This window comes from Oryzias latipes, chromosome 21 (genome assembly GCF_002234675.1).
Source record: "Oryzias latipes chromosome 21, ASM223467v1".
Lineage (NCBI taxonomy): Eukaryota > Metazoa > Chordata > Actinopteri > Beloniformes > Adrianichthyidae > Oryzias > Oryzias latipes.
The window spans coordinates 24,990,980-25,011,852 of NC_019879.2; the positions used below are offsets into that span (position 1 = coordinate 24,990,980).

Consider the following 20,873-nt stretch of genomic DNA (forward strand, 5'->3'; position numbering starts at 1 on the left):
TTCTTTACCAAGACTTATATCCAGGCCCGGGGGGTATTCCAGGAAGCATGTTTAAACTAGCCTGACTTTAAGCCTGAACTCTGGCTGAAATCCGCCTGAACTTGCTTACTCTGGGTATGTCGGTTCCAAAAGACCGGATATGAGTTAACGTAAATACACTCGACTTGGTAACCCTGGGTTAATGGGCGTGCACAGCAGGTACATAAAGTCATTCTCAATAGATCGCCGATTTCTGGAGTCACCATGGAAACGCGGGGTGAAATGAAAAGAAAACGCTGTACTTCAGTGAGACGGAGTCTGAGATTTTAATGACGGCGTATGAAGATTACACGTCCATCAAAAAAGTAACACGGCTGCATCATCAGTAAAAGAAAGAGTTTCTGCGTGTAGAAAAATAGCAGACAAAGTAAACGCACGAGTTTCTGATCTTGTTTCCATTTTCCTTGTGACGCATATATTATATATATAACGTATCCAATTTTGCCAACTTAAATGAATTACTTCTATTGGTAACAAAAAATTTAGTTAAATTTATTCAACCTAATTTCTTACGTCTATAAAACTCAATAATTGTTTATACAACTCAAATTTACATATTTATTTAACTAAATGTCATATTACTCCAATTCAATTAATCTTTTTTCCATCTAAATTAATTATATTTCTTGAACTCTCAAATGTCTAAGTTTGAGCCGGCAGATATACTAATTTTTATAACAATAAAAAAGACGGGGGAAAAAATGCACGGAGTGCAAAAATTCGTTAAAGAATTTACTGTCATTATCCTTACAGTTCCTGGCCGTAGGGGTGCTATATAAACTAATCATCCTCTCCTTCACTCTCACTCATGGTGCAGAGACGTAAGCTCAGTAGGGCAAAATAACTCAGCGATACATGGCAAAACACAGTAAAACAGCTAAACAACTAAACACATTTGGTCAAAAACCCACACTTAAACCCAAATCTGTCCAGACAGGCAAAGGGAATGATATCCCACAATCCTTTGCGGTGCCGATGTAACAGCAGTACCAAAGTTACACCTACTTAACTAGATTAATTTGAATGAAAGTAAAATAACTGTCTGAAAACTACGTGTAATTTTTAAACTGACTTACAAAAAAAAGATTTATCTTAACTGAAGCAAATAATTAAGTTAGATCAAAGTAAAAAAGTTTATCTTTCCAACATCCATAGGTGGTCTTATCAGCCTCTCATGGTGGAAAAAGTATTAACTGAGTTTCTTCATCCATTAAATCATCTTCAAATGGACACGGCATGCTGCTTCCCCTCTCTGAAAACAAACTAACCTTCAACTAAACCTGCTCCAGACCAGGTTATGTTCAGAGCATGAGTTGCTATGGCAACTTGACATACCTTGAAACATACCTCCATTTCTGGAACTGAAAGCTGAGGTTATCAATTTCCTTAGCCTCAAACTTACAGTGGGAGCTAGCATAACCTACTTTCTGGAATACCCCCTGATCTTCTGCTATCCTGACCCTGTTCTGTATTTGACTCTGTCTTCCTGCCACATGCCCAGAATCTCACCTGGACCTTGACTTCTCCAGTTTCTCGTTTGATGCTCTCATGCCTGTTGTGACCCCTGCCTGCCTGACCCTGATTTAGCTGTTGGAACCAGCTGTCTGCTGTCTGCCTGTTCTTGTGACTCATGCCTTCTCCATAGTTTGCAGTCAATGCTTTTTGTTGGATTTTAAATAACTAAAATCCTTGCACTTAGGAGCTGAAATTTAATTTTTGAGTCACCAGCCAAGCCGGCTAGTAAATTAAAAATATTTACGAGACAGACATGTTTATTGAAAAAACACTATTTTACAAAGATAAATAAAGTGCTTTTTATTTCTGTATTTTTACAGTTTCACTTTGTACACCAGATTAAACACAACGTTTATTAAAGCATGTACACGTCTAGTTTTTTTGGAATAAAGTTTAGCTAGCTGTCTAGCTAAAAGCTAGGTTACGTTTCAGTGAGGACAGTACACTTTAATTCAAGTAGACTTCCAATGATAAACTAGTACTGTTACTCATTTGCATTGGGCTGCATCTGTCTAGTGACATTCATTTTGTTTAAAACATTTGCATCAATTACAGTCAGGCAAAACAGGTATTTGTCAGTCCGTTTCTCATGAAAGGAATATATTTAAACAAGTATTTGGTCAATAATAAAAGTTCCCTCAATACTTGCCAACAGCAGGAGTCACACCTTTTCTGTTTCTGAAGGTTTGCATAAATGTAACTGATTCTTCTATGCAAACCTTGGGAAATTTTTTGGGTAGTTATCTGTCAACAACACTTAACTCCCTTCACTGGTTCTCTGCTGGATTGAAGTTCAGAAACAGAAACTCCAGAAGCGTAAAATGCTTTTTGTAGCCTTTGCAATTATTCAGGGAGACAACTTTTTACCACTACTTGTGTACTTTTTTTTTACAGTACCGGGAGTACTGCTTTTACTAGAGTACCAGTTTTAGATACTCCACCTTCGTCTGCATATGATGTTTCACAGCACACCCAAGAAAAGCATACCAACAACCTAACAACCTCCCCACCAAGGCATGCATGGCGGTCACAACAACTGGCACTTAACGGCTGGTGCACAAACTTGTTCTTTGAATAGTTTAAAATAAATATTGTCATAGATCTGCCTCACCTCTTTGCTTGCAGTCTGAACAGAACAGCAGTAGCTGACTATCACATGTCCTGAGTTACCCTTGAAGACTTAGTTAAACACCCTCCACTCCCATTAACTGGTGACGGAAAGTCTGGTCCTTTGACTCAAACTTTTTTTTTACGAACCCCTCTTTGTAAATAGGAAATGGACTGAGTGACCGCTCCCGTTCTAAACAGGAAGTAGCTGCTGCCTCCAAGAAGCCAAAATCCCATTGACTTAGAAAATAAACAGCTTTTACTCTTTGTCAGAATTAACTTTCTTGCTCTGATATCTTTTTCGTAACATCTTGCTAATTTTTGTCATGATATATTTTTCTTTATAGCACATTATTCAAGTTATAAACTTCCGTTTTTATTCCTCTTTTTTCATAACTTTTGTTTTTGCTTCTTCTCTCAAACATTTTCCTCATGTGTTCTTTTCCTTGATAAAGAAAATATACTTTTGGATTCTGGTTTATATTCTGTTAAGTGAACTTTTGGGTTAAAAAGAGTATAATTATTATTAAGACTACTGGATCCAAAGATGCTTGGAGTGGGACCTTAACTGAGGATGTTTTACAGTACAGTAAGAAAAATCCAAACAAGCAGATTTTAGAACAGGCCATCTTTCCAGTTTCAGGTAATTCTAAGTCACTTCACAGAGAAAGGAAATACTAAATTCTTAAAAACATAATTAAAAACTTTGTTTTACAAAGTTACAAAGTCCTTTAGGCAAAGATTTGGCCAGCGAGAAAAGTTGGTGTTGTTCTATTAGGGCTTAAAGCTTTAACTTCATTTTTATTTGGTCCCAGTTTTACAGCTATTTTTCTGAGCAGATGAACAAGTTGAAAACAACAAACCAAAGAGTGTTGATGTTAATGCATGCTTTGTATAACTAGTCATCTGCAGTCAGAATGAAAAAGAAAGACTGAAAAGAAATACTGGATCATCTGCTAAAAAGAAAATAGGAAAAAATACAAATGAATACATGACAGCTTAAAAGAGGTGGTGCTCCAAAAGTTCTGGATTTCCTAATCTTTACTAAATCTTGTTTTTTGAAAAGAAACAACACATTTTTACCGTTAATTAAGACATTTTAAATGTCTCACATTTAAAAAAGAAAATGTTGCAGGATGGGTAAATCCGTCACTAATTACTCAAGCAGATTTCTGCTTCTAATTATATCAAAAGCTAAACAATAAACCTTTCATTACCCCCACTCCCACCCCCGACAGCTCTTTTGTTGCTTTTGGAGGTGCCACTAAATCAGCACAATAACACACACTCATCCCCAACCCCAGAGGGAGGCATAACCCTTGTCAGCAAAGAGCAGATGGCTTCCTCACACCTGCATATTAGGTGCTGCTACAGCTGTGCTTTGCAGTAACAGCAAACAAAAACCTACTAGAGAAATAAAGAAAATAGAAAGATAGCAGGGCGAGGCAGGGTGTGATCGCACCCCCGTTTACTGTCTCCAGCAGCTGCTGCCAGGGGCAACTTCAGGGGTGGGTAGGAATCTTCAATGAAACTGTAGACCAGATGGCTGAACAACCAAATGGTGGATCAGCCATCTGGTCAAGCGGTGACTCCAAACCAAAGCGGTTTATAAACCAAAGCGGTTTATAGTCTCAGTCCCAGACATTCACACGCTGATGGCAGCTCCACTGCCGAACACTGCAGCCAACCTATAACCACCTGGAGCAGTGAGGGGTTCAGTGTCTTTCCCAACGACATTGAACACATGGACTGCTCTACTTCTACACCACAACCACCCCAAGGCTGCATTATCCTAACCTGGCAAGTCAGACTGCATTTTAACCCACACAGAAGTTATTAGGAGTACCAGGGGTATCGCACCTTCAGCTAGGATGCAGTCTGTCAGCTGCATCCTTGAAGGGGGTCTGATTGTCCATTAGATGGCCTGTTTGGGTTCAGAAATCCTGGGAAATTTGTTTTTCGGTGTCCTCTGATCCATACAGAAAGTTTCTCCTATTAGTCATCCATTTCTGTGCAAGTTCAAAAAATGCAAGCGCTCTAATCTGTAAATCCTTATAAGTTTCTGGTCGGGTTGGGATTGTCTCCCAACCTCCCGAGTCTTTACTGTCTGGTGTGTCTTTCCACAAACCTCCAACAGCTGACCTCTCGCTGTAGGGGGCCTCGAAACTGCTAGAAAAATCCGAAATCCTCCAGTCACAATTGTTGGAAATCCCATTATCAAGCATCTGATAGGTATATTTCTTCCGCAGACAGTTGGGATACAAAAACCAAGTTCCACTCCTCCCATTGTTTAATAGTGTATCCAGTTGCAAAAATACCATCCAGGCAGGAAGAGTCCACTTTCCAGTTCCATTGAGAGGAAAAATGTTCTCTTTCGAATTCGAAGACTAGCTTATCAAATTTGGCCAAACACTTTTATTGAGAACATACTCCAAACGCAAACAACACAGCAAAAACTGAATCTTAAGAAAGTAAAAAGGCCCCCCAATGGTGTAAGAATGTTTGACTTATTTCCAAGGGGCCTGCTTTGGCAGTTAAGACTGCTGCTGTAGAGTGTAGATGATAAACTTATCAGCTTTTTAAAACCTTATGACGTTTGAAAAGGGCATTGTAAAGACTGTACCTGCTCCAGATAACAGTGGCGTTTGGGTTTGCTTCCGTTTCACACTCAAATGAGACTTGAGATCGTTCAATTATGTTGACCTTAGCAGGCAAGTCTGCAAAAAGGACAGAACGGTTTATGTGACGATATGAATGACAACAGTTAAAACTGTAATAAGAAATAAAATGCAATTTTGTGCAAAAATATAATTGTTCTGTTTAAAAAACAGAATCATTATCGCACAAAAAGTTCTACATAAAAAAAAGTTGGAAGAGAAGATTCCAAGCTCCTTCATGTGATGTTGGACATGAAGAGTTTTACCAAAGCACATTTTTGCCCACACAAAGAAGTTTTTTTTTTCATTAACCCTCCTCACAGGGTAAGCAGCACCGTATAGCCATTTCTTAGATTCTTGTGTCATTACGATACATTCCTTCAGACTTTCATCAAACCCCTGAATCTTTTCTGAAGTTGCTAGCTTTGAGGCCTCTGGGTTAGAAAGGTCTGTGCTACTGCCCCCTCAGTCCGATAGTGACAAAAGATGATTCTGTCATATACTTTTCACAAATTTTTCCTCGGTAAAGTTGTGCAACCAAACGAAACCTTAACTGTCATCTTTCTGCTGAAGAAATAACCAACTGCGACGGAAAATAGATGATTTTGAAATGAGAAGCAACACTGCTGTCCTTGCCAAAAGCACACATTTTGAGCATTTTTTTAAATCAAGAATTAAAATCACAGTAGCTTTTATCCAAATTAACTTACAAATAAGGTACTTAACATCAAAATCAGAAACAACCCAGTCAAAGAGCGCTTTCACACGGGCAGGTTAGATTCCCACCAGTTTGTTTCTTTGTTAAATTAATTTGGTTTGACGAGAGTGAAAGCTCTCACATGTGGATCAAAATAACTCTGGTCTGATTAAGAGCGTTTGGTTCACTTCCGTCTTTAGTTAGCTTGTAAAAGTGCCGTGTGAAACCACACCAGACCAGATACTCTGAAAATTATTTACATTGAACCAAAAACAGGTTGCTTAGAAAACTCAAACAGTTAACTGAACATGCACCCAGACGAAAAACATTAGCACAATCAGTGGCCTGACCAATCACTGTCCATGTGTTTTGTTGACACGCTTTGATAGACAAATCAATGAACCCAATGTCACGTTTTGAAACTGAAACCAGCATTGTCCCTACAACCATAAACAACATTTCAGAAAAAAAAAAATCCTTCTGAAAATGTCCATTTAAATGCGGTAAATGTGCTGAATGTATTTTGTAAACTCCAGTCTTAAGAAGGAAAGTAGAGAACTGTGAAAAGGAATGAGTTACCAAACAGACAATGGAAGACCACAGAGGAGATTAATCTTTGCAAATGTTTGTTTAAATATGTAAATCACAAGGAGACATTTGCTTTAGAGGAAGTTTGAAGATACTTACAGTGGACCTGGATGTTGGTTTCCAAGATTTCTTCTTTAGTTGCCTCACTTGAGATGACACACTTCACCAACTGACCATTCATCTCTCTCCCAGGTTTTCCAAGCAGAGTACTCCATGTGGTGGTCGTACCATTAGCATGCTGAGTTTCATTAAGTTCTTCTCGAACTTTTCCTTCCAAAGAACCTTTGATCCATCTCACCTCTGCCTTCGGCTTGGAAGCAGCAGCTGTGCAGGTTGCAAGTGGAACCTCCTCATTTCCCTCTAAGGGTGTATGATCCATCAGATTTGTGATTGGGGGCACTAAAGGAATACCAGTAAAATCAAGATGTTGCAGTAACAACAGTAACAAAATGCAGAACAATGTAAACAGTCAGATCTTACCAAGTATTACAAGTTGTGAAATTCTGCTTTGTGTTCCACTGGGGAACAAGCTGAAGATGCATGTGTAGCTTCCTTCATCCTTCAGTGTCACATTAGAAAACTTCAGGGTTCCATTTTTGTCATTGACATTTCCAATAAATTCAAATCTTAAATCCTGTCCATTACTATACTTCACTCCGGTTGTGGGCTGAATTGTCAAGAAAACATCATTTGGTGCTTTTCCTTTGATCGTTTTCTGCCATGTGATCTGGGAAAGACGATCATTTGTGATTATGTGGCAGGGCAAGATGGCGGAGGATCCAAGCATCACAACCACATCTCCAGCCTGGACAGCTGTAAAGAGAACAAAACATGACTTTAATACAAAAATCTGTCCAAAATCTGCATTAAGGAAAGAGAGTTTGTACTATGATTACTACACAATCATCTCCTTAGAGATTTGTAAAATAAATAAATCTGTTCTCTAAACATCCTCCGTGTCTTCAATGCAATGTAATGAGACACACACAGACAGAAATGTGAAGGTATCTGCTGTAAATCTATGACGTAAATTAATAACGGGATAAATGATCGGCTAGTCAGTTAGCATGTAGCCTAATAGCCTTCGAATGTAAAGCAACTGACTGCTAAAGTTAATAAAAGACAATTCTTGAATATTATTATTCCTATTCGACCCTAAACTACAATATCAGCTGTCTGTCTGTCAACCAACCAGCCAGTTGCCCAAATGCCGGCATACATCACAGAGCTCTGCGGCGGCACTAGTAGTAGCCTAGCAGGAGCTATCGTATGACAAAGAAGCCTAGTTATCATAAATCTTTTGATATTTTTCTTATATTCATTATGACAGTAATAAAGTGATCATTTTTGTTTTTCATGTTCCTTTTTTGAACGAATATGGGTCACAGAGACACAGGAGTTACAGCTGAAAGCTGCTTTTGCCGGCGTACAGAGAGCATATCCGCGTGAATAACTTATGACGTGAATAATTATTGCGTTCGAACGGATTAATTATTGCGCTCGAACGAGTTAATCATTTCGAGGGAACGGAATAGTATTTTGAGGGAACGCAATAGTATCTTGTGGGAATGCAATAGTATTTCGTGCGAACGAGATAATAATCTGTGGGAACAAGATATTAATCTGTGGGAACAAGATATATTTTTATATCTTAATGTCAGGACACGGGCTCCGTACACTACAGCATATTCCTTTGCATCATATTCCTATTTTGAATTTGTGTAATTTTGAAAGGTTGTAAATTTATGGAGAGCAAAATATTTTGGTATATTTGATTTTTTTTTAAATAAAATTACATACAAGTAAGGAAAAACTATGTATTTTTCTTTTAACATTCACTTTATTTCTTGTATAGTTTTGAGAGAGTACATTTTTATGGAGAGAAAAAAAAGTTATTTAAGGGTTAAGTTGATTTATTCCTGAATAACATATTATGTCTATTTTATTCATATTTACGTTTGAAACATATTAAAAGTTTAGTTTTATGGTGTTCAATAAAACTTTATCCTGGTCAGACATCGACATTCAGCGTAAACAAAAAAACTGTTTTTTAAAGCACCTTGAAAATAAGATTAGCTGTTGTCATGGTAACAACACTTTGTTCACAGATAATATCCACCTAAATTAAGGAATATCTGTGGCAGAGTTGGTTTCTGTTAAAAGAGAATAATAGTAAATAAACGTGAATTTGGTCAAATATTCACTGATTAGTACATCCATTCATTTCACTCATAACAGTTTTTCCCCTCTGTAATTACAGACTTTGGGCTTGTGTGCTCTTCTCTTTGTGACGTTTATTTATTGTTTAAGGTTTGACTTAAGTTAGAGGATTTTCCCCCCACATTTCAGAAACAATTCATCCTAAAATAAAAAGATGTGATCCACTGAATCATTTTCCAAAATGATCTATACTCTCGGTTCATTTCTGAAGATACTACTTCTTTAAAAAAAAAAAACGATTTGACGCCTCGCGATAGTTTAGTAAAGCAGACGAGCGTACCGACAGCCTTGTTCGTTATCTTTGAATAATAACTGTTTTCTTGAAATCTTTTGCACACGTTTGTTTTGGAAACCAGGAAACCAGACAGTTGTAAACATTTTAGTATAAGAAAGGGAATACTAGTAGTAGGGTATTTATGTGAGGCGCAAAGGACAAAGCAAAGATGGAAACAAACAAACCTTCAACGTGTTTCGTCTCTAGATGAGATGCAGTCAACAAGAACATCTTCAAAGTGACGGAGAACAGTCCCGCAGAAGAGCACAGCCATGTTTTTGTTTCTTTTGGTCTTCGGTTCGTTGCTGTAGCTCCAAAAGGCTCCATCATGGTCGACGTTCACGCATCGCCGGAATGGTATTCCCCACCCCACACCCCCTCCCTCCCTTGAGGCTGTCTTCTGATAACTCAAAACCCAAAAGACCGTTAATTTTTTTCTGGCAGATGACTGTCTGCATTTTTACAAGTTCATGTAATCATGTGATAAAGAACCGACGAAAACTAGAAAGCTTTCAGCGAACAAAGCTTTGTTTGTTTTTTTTTAATCCTCCTGGTGAATTAGAAGCAGACGAAAAAAATAGTTGAGAAAGCTTGTAGGTAAACTCCTTCACTCGATTCTGATGCATCCACCTGCAGATTAACCCTTGTGCTATCTTAGATGACCCCACCCTTACATTGACGTGTTCTCCCTACCATGACAAAGGTGGATAAAGGTGGAAAGATTTCATGTAATCCATGGACACCAGTGAAAGATCACAAATCATTGAAGAAAAAAGGTTCAGTGCACTGTCTAGTGCAGGGGTCGGGAACCTTTTTGGCCAAGAGAGCCATAAACGCCACATATTTTTAAATGTAATTTCGAAAGAGCCATACAATAATGTAGTGTCCTTTTCCCACACGGAGACTTAACCTCTTTTAAGGTTCTTTATTCTGGTTAATGCAGGCTGTAACAAATGCCGTAAATTAATTCAGCAGCTCCTGAATCTCTCCTGCCGAGACGAGAGCGCTTCTCCCAACTTTATATTCCCCCCTCCCGCTCCAGGCCTCCCATTTCCCTTATTCGGCCCATAGCTGAACCCCATTGGTCCAAATTACCTAACAACAGGCTGAGCGACAGAACTAAGAGCCAATCAGATCTCTGCTTGATGCGTTCAAGGAACTCCAGAACTTTTAACGCGGCCCAACAGCCAAGTTAAACTCAGTCCGCTACAATATGTTTAAAACTAAATATTCAAGTGAATGTGTGCATTTGATATAATTTCAACACTTTTAAAGTACAATAAGTCTGTGGATTATTTTTAATAACATTGTTATGCTGTTGCTAATAAATGATGAGTATTTCTCGTGGTAGTTTTGTTGATGGTCTAGTCTGGTTGATACGTGGTGAGTTTCTGCTTCATGCAGGTGTTGAGACTTTAAACGTGATCTTAGGTCTGAATGTTCTGTAAATGTGAGACAGACTGATCACATGCAGACGCGGAGCCAAACACACACACTCACACGCTGCAGTGAGTGACGGGCAGCAGGTTTTATGTTTTTACAATCCCTGCGCGGTTCACCTTACTGACCGAGCCCACAACTCCACCCTCACCCTCTGCTTTCTCCCTCTCAGTCACATCCCGTCCCCGCTACTGCGCGCTCTTTCTCAGAGACGGGGGCGCGCAGTTTTAGGCACGGCAATTCACAGGTTTCCGGGTGGTACAAACTCTGTGAATTAATAGATAATAGTAAAGTGATAATGCTGGCGCAGATCCTTCTCTCCAAGCACCGCTACTACTGTGCGCCTCTGCCATCGCATCGCGCCCGAGAAGGACTGGTCTAATGAAAAAGAAAAAATTAAAAATGTGTCTGCGAGCCACATGTGACCATCAAAAGAGCCATATATGGCTCGCGAGCCATAGGTTCCCGACCCCTGGTCTAGTGGGTCTTCTTCTTCTTCTTGTGATTTTATTGGCGGGAGGCACTAACGTGAAGGTGCATTACCGCCACCTACTGTGTTGGAGTGTGGGTCAGAGTGGGGATTACCTAACCAAATGTAACTTAAAAAAAAAAAAAAAAAAAAAATAATAATAATAATAATAAACTAAATTCTCCTCAATAACCTAGTTCTTTTCAAAAAACCTATAATCGCACCATTGAAATTCTCCTCCCCTCCCAAAAGCTTCTTTAAAGTCATTTGCTCACCCTCTATCATCCGTACCCTACTTTCCAGTTGTCGTCTTTCCTCCCTATACAGTTCACACTGACATAGCACATGCTCCACCGACTCTTCCCCTCTCCCGCACTCACACAAACCAGTTGGATGTTTCCCTATCAAATGCAATGTATTATTTAAACCAGTGTGTCCCATCCTCAACCGTGATATTATGCAGCTATCTCTGGTGTTTACTCTGACATTCATACCTCTCCCTACTCTGTCCTGAATACTAAATAGATGTCTTCCTTTCCTCTCCCTTTCCCATTGTGTCTGCCATTCTTCCATAATACGCCTCCTAACAATTGCCCTAAATTCTGTCCTACCTAATGGAATTTCCATCTCTATTCCCCGTTTCAATGCCCTTTTTGCCAGGAAGTCAGCCATTTCATTTCCCTCCACCCCCCTATGTGCTGGTACCCACATGAATCTGATGTTTATTTTCAAGTTTGCCAACCTGATCAAACTCTCATAAATTTCATATAAAATATCTGATCTGCTCTCAGAATTGTATGACTTCAGAGACATCAAAGCTGACAATGAATCTGAACAAATTATACCATCCCCAATTCTGTTCTGTTCTAGCCAGTGTAAACTATATGATATTGCCAACATTTCAACTGTAAAAACTGAAAGATCCTTTGACGTCTTAACTCCAACAGATTTGTCCAATGTAGGGATACAGAAAGAAAAACCAGTTCGCATTGTTTCTGGGTCTTTAGATCCATCTGTATATATGGGTATAAATGAAGCGTGGGCTGTGTCTAATCTGTCTGCTGTTAACTCATCCCAGTTTCCCTTCCCTTTTCTATCCTCCATTGTTCTATGGAGATACAAATCCACTTGCGCAGTTGGAAAAATCCAGAAAGGAGTGGTCGGGTACAAAAACGTCTTAACTAGGGTTTTGCCATGAATATTTGCTTTTCTCGCTAACCTAGCTAATTTCCAAGCAGCACTTTCATTTGTCCCATTATCACTTTCCCAACAAGGATCAATAGCCCTCCTAACCATGTTCTCTACATCTACACAACCCTGTATTTTCACCCAATAGTTAAGCATCAGCTGTTTAATTCTTAGTTTCAATGGTAGCTCCCCCATTTCAACTTGTAATGACACAGCAGGAGTTGACCTCATAGCCCCAGTGCATATTTTCAAAGCCTGATTTTGGATGACTTCTATTTTATGTAATAATGTTTTGCACGCTGTATTGTAAACAATAATTCCATACTCTGTGACTGACCTAATCATTGTAATATATATTTGTTTTAAAGCTTGTGCACTAGCTCCCCACCCAGTACCTTTCAAGCATCTCATTATATTTATGACTTTCTTACATCTCCCTACTATACTATCAATGTTCTCTCTCCATTTCAATTTTGTATCCAATATAACACCCAGGTACCTAAAACTATGTACTTGCTCAATTGCTTCTCCATATAACCTTAAGTTCAAAACAGTTCCACGTTTCCTAGTAAAAACCATGCATTTTGTTTTAGTTACTGAAAATTTGAATCCCCAGTCATAAGACCAGTTTTCCACCTCCGTAATCGCGTCTTGTATTTTTCTCTCCACATAATGAATATTTCTTCCCCTCTTCCACAAGGCTCCATCATCTGCAAATAGTGCTTTCCCAAATTCACATCCAATTGAATTAAATATATCATTAATCATAATTGAAAACAACACAGGGCTAATCACACTACCTTGTGGGGTTCCGTTATCCACTACGTACCTATTAGAAAAGGACTTTCCTATCCTAACTTGAACATATCTATCAAACAAAAACCCCTTAATCCAATTATAGATTCTTCCATTAAGTCCTAACGTACCTAATTTTATCAATAAACCCTCTTTCCAGACCATATCATAAGCCTTTTCAATATCAAAGAATACCGCCACCAAATATTCTTTATTTACTTGGGCTTTCCTAACGTCTGCTTCTAGACAGATTACAGGATCCATTGTCCCTCGACCTTTCCTAAAACCATTCTGATATGGGGACAGCAAATTTTTACTTTCCAGGTAATACTGCAATCTCTCATTTATCATTCTTTCCATCACTTTACCAACATGTGATGTGAGTGCTATAGGCCTGTAATTTTCTGGGCTGCTCGGATCTTTCCCAGGTTTTAATATGGGAATAACCACCGCCTCTTTCCAATTGGTCGGCAATTTACCTTCACTCCAGACCCTATTATACATGTCCAATAATTTCAATTTCATTTTCCTACCTAAATGTTTTAACATAACATAACTTATACCATCCCTACCGGGTGATGTAATTTTAGATTTATGTAGTGCTAAATCCAATTCAAAGCAGGTAAACGGAGCATCCATGGTTGTCAAATAAGTGTTATCATCAAAGTCCTTGTAGTGCCGTTCCCTAATTTCATCTCTCCTCCCTTTCCTATACCCTGACAAATTCTCATTACTTTGACTTCTCACAAAAGTTTTAGCCAACATTTCTGCTTTATCCGTATCCGATATCGCCAGGTCATCACCTATTTTCAATACTGGATATTGTAACTCCCTCCTTATACCCTTCATTTTTCTAATCATTCCCCAAACCGTATTAACTGGAGTTGTTCGACCAATTTTATCACAAAAAGCCCTCCAGTACTCCCTTTTTTCCTTTTTAATAATCCTTCTTGCCTGTGAACAAAGTCTCTTATAATTCAACAGATTTTCATATGTGTGTGTCCGTTTTAAGAGTTTCAAACCCTTATTCCTATTCTTAACTGCTATCTTGCAGTCTTCAGTCCACCATGGAACATTTTTCCTCGTCATAGTTGCTTTACTTCTCGGAATTGTTTTTTGCGCCGCTGAAATTATTAAATTTCGAATTTTCTTTTCCATTTCTTCAGCCGTACTCTCCATACTAATGTTTGAACATTCCTCCTCACACATAAAAGTAAATTCACCCCATTTTGCTTTATGAAAAAGCCATCTTCCTTCCTTTCCATTACTTGGTGGTTCTCTATCACCACCAACCCTAGAGAACACAGGATAATGGTCACTCCCCATTGTGCTGTTGTGTACATTCCACTCACTACCCCCTGCCAAAACGTTTGAAACAAAAGTAAGATCTAGTGCTGACATATTCCCTGTTCGAACATCAGTTCTTGTTCCTCTCCCATCATTGAGACACACCAAGTGTAATTCATCCATCAAATCCTCCAATACCTCACCATTAACATCTGTCACCTTCCCCCCCCATAATGTGCTATGTGCATTAAAATCCCCACAAACAATGACATGCCCATTGTCTAGATGAATAATTGATTTAAGAAGACTGAGATCTAACTTTTTGCATGGATTATAGTAATTAACAACATTTATTCTCCCCAGACCAATATAAATTTCAATGCCAATAAATTCTTCTTGTGTCCCTATCTTAATCACCCTGTAATTGAAATTATTTTTTATAAATGTGGCACAACCACCCCCACCTCCCTCTGCTCTATCACACCGGATTCCTGTATATTGGGAAATTCTAAAATCTAAATTTGGCCTTAACCACGTCTCTTGAATACATATAATATCTGGTTTTTGATCCAGGTCATCTATACACTTTTTCAATTCCTGTCCATTTGCCAATAAGCTCCTTGCATTCCATTGAAGTATAAGAACCATTTACTATCCCACACTTCCCACCTCCTGACTAGACTGGGCACTAAGGTTATTCCGAACCTCTTCCCATGTCAACTCATTGATGTCCAAATGGTTCGCTGCTGCTTTTACAATGATTTGTATTCTTTCTGTTTTTGATTTAGTTTCCATCGTTGCATTTATAACTCCAGCTACAAACGTGACCAGTTTCTTCAAATCTATCAAAACTCTCCCCTCAACATTCCTGTCCTGTATACTGTTTGGCACTTCGTGTATGACTCCTGCCTGTCTATCAGAACTTTTACCAACCATTTTAACTGCATCTGCATATGAGATTCTATGTAGTACTCTGGTTTTTTGAATATGGACTTCTCTCCTCATAACCTCACAACCTGCATATGCAGCACTATGGTCCCCCCCACAGTTACAACACTTTGGTTTCATCTTGTTCCCACAGGACTCATAGCCATGATCTTCTCCACACCTAGGACACCTCTGCTTGCCTTTACATACAGCAGCAGTGTGTCCAAATCTCTGGCAGTGAAAACATCTAATGGGTTTAGGAACATATTCCCTCACAGTATAAGACATGTATCCCAGGGACACTCTGTCCGGAAGGCTCCTTCCCATAAATTCCAACAATATTCCCTCAGACTCCCTCCTCACACCATCCCGAAAAACACTTAATCTCCTTGCTTCTCTTATTTCTGCCCCTCGTAGGTTAGCTTTAAATTCCGTAATAGACATTTCCACAGGTATGCCCCAAATCACTCCCCTCCGCCCCTGACCTCCCAATCCTACCTTGCTCATACTAACAATTTTATGTTTCCCCACTTCTCTCATTTTACAGGCCCTGTCCCTCTGCTCCTCACTTCTACAAACAATCAACAGGTTCCCATCTCTCAGGACTTTAGCAACTTTAATGTCCCCCACTTGATTCTTCAAGATAGTCGTCAATTTTATCGGGCTCAAAGTACTTAACCCTTGTCCTTCAGAAAATCTCAAAATGACTTTATAGCCATCCCTTCCTTCTTCATCACTGTCAGTTGACATCACTCGTCTTTGTTTTTTAGGATCAGCTCCATCAAAACTATTTCCTCTCTTTTCCCTTCCTGTTTCAATCCCAAAGCTCATCTCCATACTATCCTCACTTTCACATCCCCCGTCATCTCCCCACTCCTTCCCAGTCACAACACAGCTGTGCCTACCCGTCACCGCCTTAGCGTCCATCTTCGATTTAGCCATCCTTCGACTCCCTCGATCAATGCGCACACATCTATCCGATAGCAGACTGAAGTCCTAGTGGGTCTAGATGACCCAACTCCCAATGTTAAAGTGCCTAGGATAGCACAAGGGTTACGAGATCCAGGCACGTCTTTGTTTCCCTCCTATCAGCTGGGGGGTATTCCAGGAAGCATGTTTAAACTAGCCTGACTTTGAGCCTGAACTCTGGCTGAAATCTGCCTGAACTTGCTTACTCTGGGTATGTCGGTTCCAAACGACCGGATATGAGTTGGCGTAATTACGCTCGACTTGGTAACCCTGGGTTAACGCACGGTACATAAAGACATTCTCAATAGATCGCCGATTTCTGGAGTTACCATGGAAACGCGTGGAGAAAAAAAAAAGAAAGCGCAACACCTGAGACGGAGTGTGAGATTTTAATGACGGCGGATAAAAATTATAAGTCCATCAAAAAAGTAACACGGCTGAAAAATAATTGAAATAATTTAGTTAAATTAATTCAAACTCAATAATTGTTTATACAACTCAAATTTACGTATTTATCTAACTAAATGTCACATTACTTAATTATTTTTTTTCCATCTTAATTACTTATATTTCTTGAACTTTCATATGTCTAAGTTTGAACAGGTGTGGGTACCGGATGTTCTCGGGTTGCCGTATGTTATCGGGGTCCTTCGGGGTCCTTCGACCAATGATGACGTCACACTATTTGATTGGCTGTAAGTTTTTTTTTTTTTTTTTTTTTTTTTTTTTTATAGATGCTCATATACAAACCAAATTAGGGTGAACAAACGTTATAAATGCACATATAGAAAGAAAAAGAAACAAAAATGAAATAATAGGCAAAGGCAAGGCCAAAACAATTCAAAATAATAATACTTTTGATATATTTTGATAAATGACTGTAGTTTTCTTGTTTTTGGATTGGCTGTAAGTTGCCACGACCAATGAGTTAACGTCGCTAAGTTTAAAAAAAAAAAAACTTTATTGACAATTGCGGGATCATACATTAACAATGACATTAACGTTAACAACGAACAATAACAATGTAATCAATATTGCCTCGAAGATCAGTCACCATTGCCAAACATAACATATTAACATAGAAAATAAAAAAATAGAGGGGAAAAAAAGAAACAATGAACATAACACACAAATAAATAAAAACATAAGTAAAATAAAATAAAGGAACATAGAAAAAATCTAAATAGTCTAATACTAGTTAAGTTAGGGGTACTCGTGAAGTTTGTATTTCTGAACAAAACTAAGCAATTTCAAGCCATTCTTCTTTTTCATATAATAAAGTGATTGAAAGTAAAAACAGAGCTCTTTATTAAATGTTATAAAAAGTGGTTTGGTCTTCAAAACTTGACCTCACCAAGATGGCGGTGCTCTCCTCGTAATGTCTCCTCTAGTGATATAACTCATTGGAAGGCTAAATGTATTATTACACTGTTCAAAAGTTCATCATTGCAAAGTCCAACTTTATTGCCAATTGATCCGACTAAAATAGAAATAGGCCAAATTTGTTTTTCTTCTTCACGTAACACAAATCGCCGTATACGCTCACTCTTCCAGAAGGATGTTGTCTCCATTCCTTACGTAGTTTCTTTTTGGAATAATTTAGTTTATCATTTAGAATGGAAAAAGATTTGGAATTTACCAACAAAATACTTTTTAACCAATAAAGTGAAAGAAATCTCATTCAAACTAATCCATAAATTCTATCCAACCAAACTATATCTACAAAGGTTCAAGGAAGATATTGATGTTGCCTGCTCTTTTTGTCAAGAACACCCTGAAGATGCTGTACATTTATTTTGGTCATGTCCCTTTTCCACCACTCTCTGGTCTAAAGTTTGTCATTTCATTTCTGCCCACATTGACCCTGACTTCCGCCTGTACTTAGAAAATATTATGTTTGGCATCACCCACTGTCCATCTCATAAAAAAGAACAGTTGTACCTCATTAACCTTTTGTTGTTTTTATGCAAATGGCACATTCATAAATCAAAAGTAACGAATCATACCCCTCATTTCTCAATCTTTATTAATGAGTTCAAACAATACATTAAGACAATAAGAAACTCTGATAATAAGAACGCCATCAAAACATTAGATCTGTGTATTAGTTTCAATATATATGCATAAAATGTATAAACCCCCTGGCTTGTTCCTTCGTTGTTGTTCACTGTTCAACATTGTTTTGTATTGATTTTTTACATTCAATAAAGTTTGGAAAAAAAAAAAAAAAAAAAAAACTCATTGGAAGGACCCCGAAGGACCCGAGAACATCCGGCAACCCGAGAACATCCGGTACCCACACCGGCAGATATGCTCATTTTTATAACAATAAAAAGAACGGAAAAAATGCACAGAGTGCTAATATTCATTACAGAATATTCCATCACTAACATAACAGGTTTGAGTGGTAGGGGTGCTATATAAACTCATCATCCTTTCTGTTACTCTCACTCATGGTGCAGAGACATAAGCATAGTAGGACAAAATAGCTCGGCAAAACACAGTGACAGTAAAACAGCTATACAAATAAACACATTTTGTAAAAAACCCACACTTAAACCCAAATCCGTCCAGACAGGCAAAGGGAATGATATCCCAGAATCCCTTGCGGTGCCTATCTAACAGCAGCATCAAAGTTACACCTACTTATTTGAATTAATTTGAACGAAAGGAAAATAATTGTCTGAAAACTACGTGTTATTTTTAAGGTGACCTAACAAAAAAATGATTTATCTTAACTGAAGCAAATAATTAAGTTAGATCAAAGTAAAAAAGTTTATCTTTCCAACATCCATATGTGGTCTTATCACCCTCTCATGGTGGAAAAAGTATTATCTGAGCTTTTTCATCCACTAAGTCATCTTTAAATGGACACGCCATGCTGCTTCACCTCTCTGTAAACAAACTAAGCTTCAACTAAATCTGCTCCAGACCAGGTTATGTTCAGAGCATGAGTTGCCATGGTAACTTGACCTACCCTGAAACATACCTCCATTTCTGGAACCGAAAGCTGAGGTTATCAACTTCCTTAGCCTCAAACTTATCGTGGGAGCTAGCATAACCTGTTTTCTGGAATACCCCCCAGCACTCTGGCTCTAAACTATCTTTGTGGCACCGGCGATGTTAGGTTAGAGTTGTGAGTTAAGCTAGTGACAGAGTGTAAACAAATGCATGATGGGAAATTAAGGCAGGAACAACACTCTGCAGAAACTGTCCAGAATGGCAGTTTTTTCCCGTTTAAATCCAATGTCAGCTTCCTGTTAAATATGATCATAACCTCTTTATAATCAGTAGAGTTCTTGACAATCTGCTGCAAAAAAAAATTTAAATTATTTTTTCTCAAAGACCTTATCGTGTAACAGGTCTGTTGTAATTACTGACGTGAACACAAATAAACCAAAACGACTAATAATATTCTTTTTTTTATGTAAGAAGATTTACAACTGCTTCCCTTGCCAATGACATTTCTAATAACAGATTACAAATGGAGAGGGATTCACTTTAATTTCTCGTCTGTGTTTCCCTTTAATGAGCCATCCATTTACAGACATGTAGGTGATCCACCTGGAGGATACAGATGTGGACCGAATCCTGCACCACTCAGACGGATGAGGCCACATAGAGGAGCAAAATGTTTCATTAAAGTAAAATTGAAGTCCAGCTCCCATAACTCATTTTGAGGTACGGTGCAAATACATTTAGGGCCCCTTGGTGGGGAGGGTGAGGGGACATCACTGTGAGTAATCAGGAGATGTCCCCTTAGTGCCCTACCCGCCAATTTTAACTGCACCCCCCTTAGTACACACACCCCTCCCCCTTCAATATATACATTCCAACAGAAACACACACACATGCACACAAACACCCCCTCAAACACACATACACACATTTTACAAGGAAGGTGGGACCTGGGTCCATCTGTCCCCTACCCCTTCCCTGGTGGGGGGTGCGGGCCCCTTGGCGATGGCGGCCGTGTCCCTTGGGTGCCGGCTCCCTGGGCCCGGCGGTGCTCTCTCCGCACGGTGGGGGGGTTCATATTACACCTGAGCCGGGGGTGTTCGTGTCCCTGGGGGGTGGGTCCTGGTCCTTGCCCCTGAGCGCTGGGCCCCGCCAAACTTCCAACATGGCCGAGCCTGGTCGGGCCATATTTATAACACCCCTTGTGGGCCACCCTTTTTTCCCCGGGGGTGGGTGGCTGCCTGGAGTGCGGAGTGGGTCTCCCTTGGGGGGTCCTGGCTCGTACCTGGGGTTGGGGCGGGGGGATGCCCGGAACTCCTGGGTGGTGGTGGGGTGCTCGTCTGGGGCTGTGGGCGTCCTTCTCCGGTGGGGCCCTGCGTTGGACTCTTCCGGCGCGGCGGGGGGGCTGCTTTCCTGGCTGGGCTGGGGCGGCGCTCTCTTTCCCTCCGCGCCTCCCTGCTCTCTGGCTCTGGGGGCCTCGCGGCGGTCCTGCTGGCCCTGGCCTGGGTGGGGGTCTTGGTCGCCCGGGGGGCGGTTGTTCCCTGCCTGTTCCCGTGTGGCGTTGGGGGAATTCCGGCTGCCGCTGCTGCTGCGGCGGGGGTCTGGGTCTGGGTGTGGCTGGGCGCTCCTCCTCCTTCTTTTCACATTCCACCATCCATTTTAGAAGAACATAAACACTCACCTGAGCACAGGCGTTAGCTCACCTTTGCACTTATAGTTTGAATGATTGAATGAATGAAAGAT

The 20,873-nt window shown here is 39.6% G+C and overlaps 1 protein-coding gene across 5 annotated transcripts in view; it reads right to left on the bottom strand.

Annotated features, from left to right (window-relative positions):
• LOC101173666 (nectin-1) overlaps positions 1–9,800 on the bottom strand; it is a 33,616-nt gene extending 23,816 nt beyond the window's left edge. For 2 of the 5 annotated variants that reach the window (XR_910911.3, XM_011489878.3), the window contains exons 1-4: positions 9,283–9,800; positions 7,084–7,416; positions 6,703–7,002; positions 5,285–5,378 (exon numbers count right to left, since the gene is read on the bottom strand). Coding sequence is in view for 4 of the 5 variants with exons in the window: in XM_011489878.3 (XP_011488180.1) it covers positions 5,285–5,378; positions 6,703–7,002; positions 7,084–7,416; positions 9,283–9,427 (872 nt within the window). In the remaining variant the exon portion in view is untranslated. The remainder of the gene's footprint in view (positions 1–5,284; positions 5,379–6,702; positions 7,003–7,083; positions 7,417–9,282) is intronic. The other 3 variants (XM_011489879.3, XM_023950809.1, XM_023950808.1) reach the window with 2 other exon arrangements.
• Positions 9,801–20,873: the final 11,073 nt, after the last annotated feature.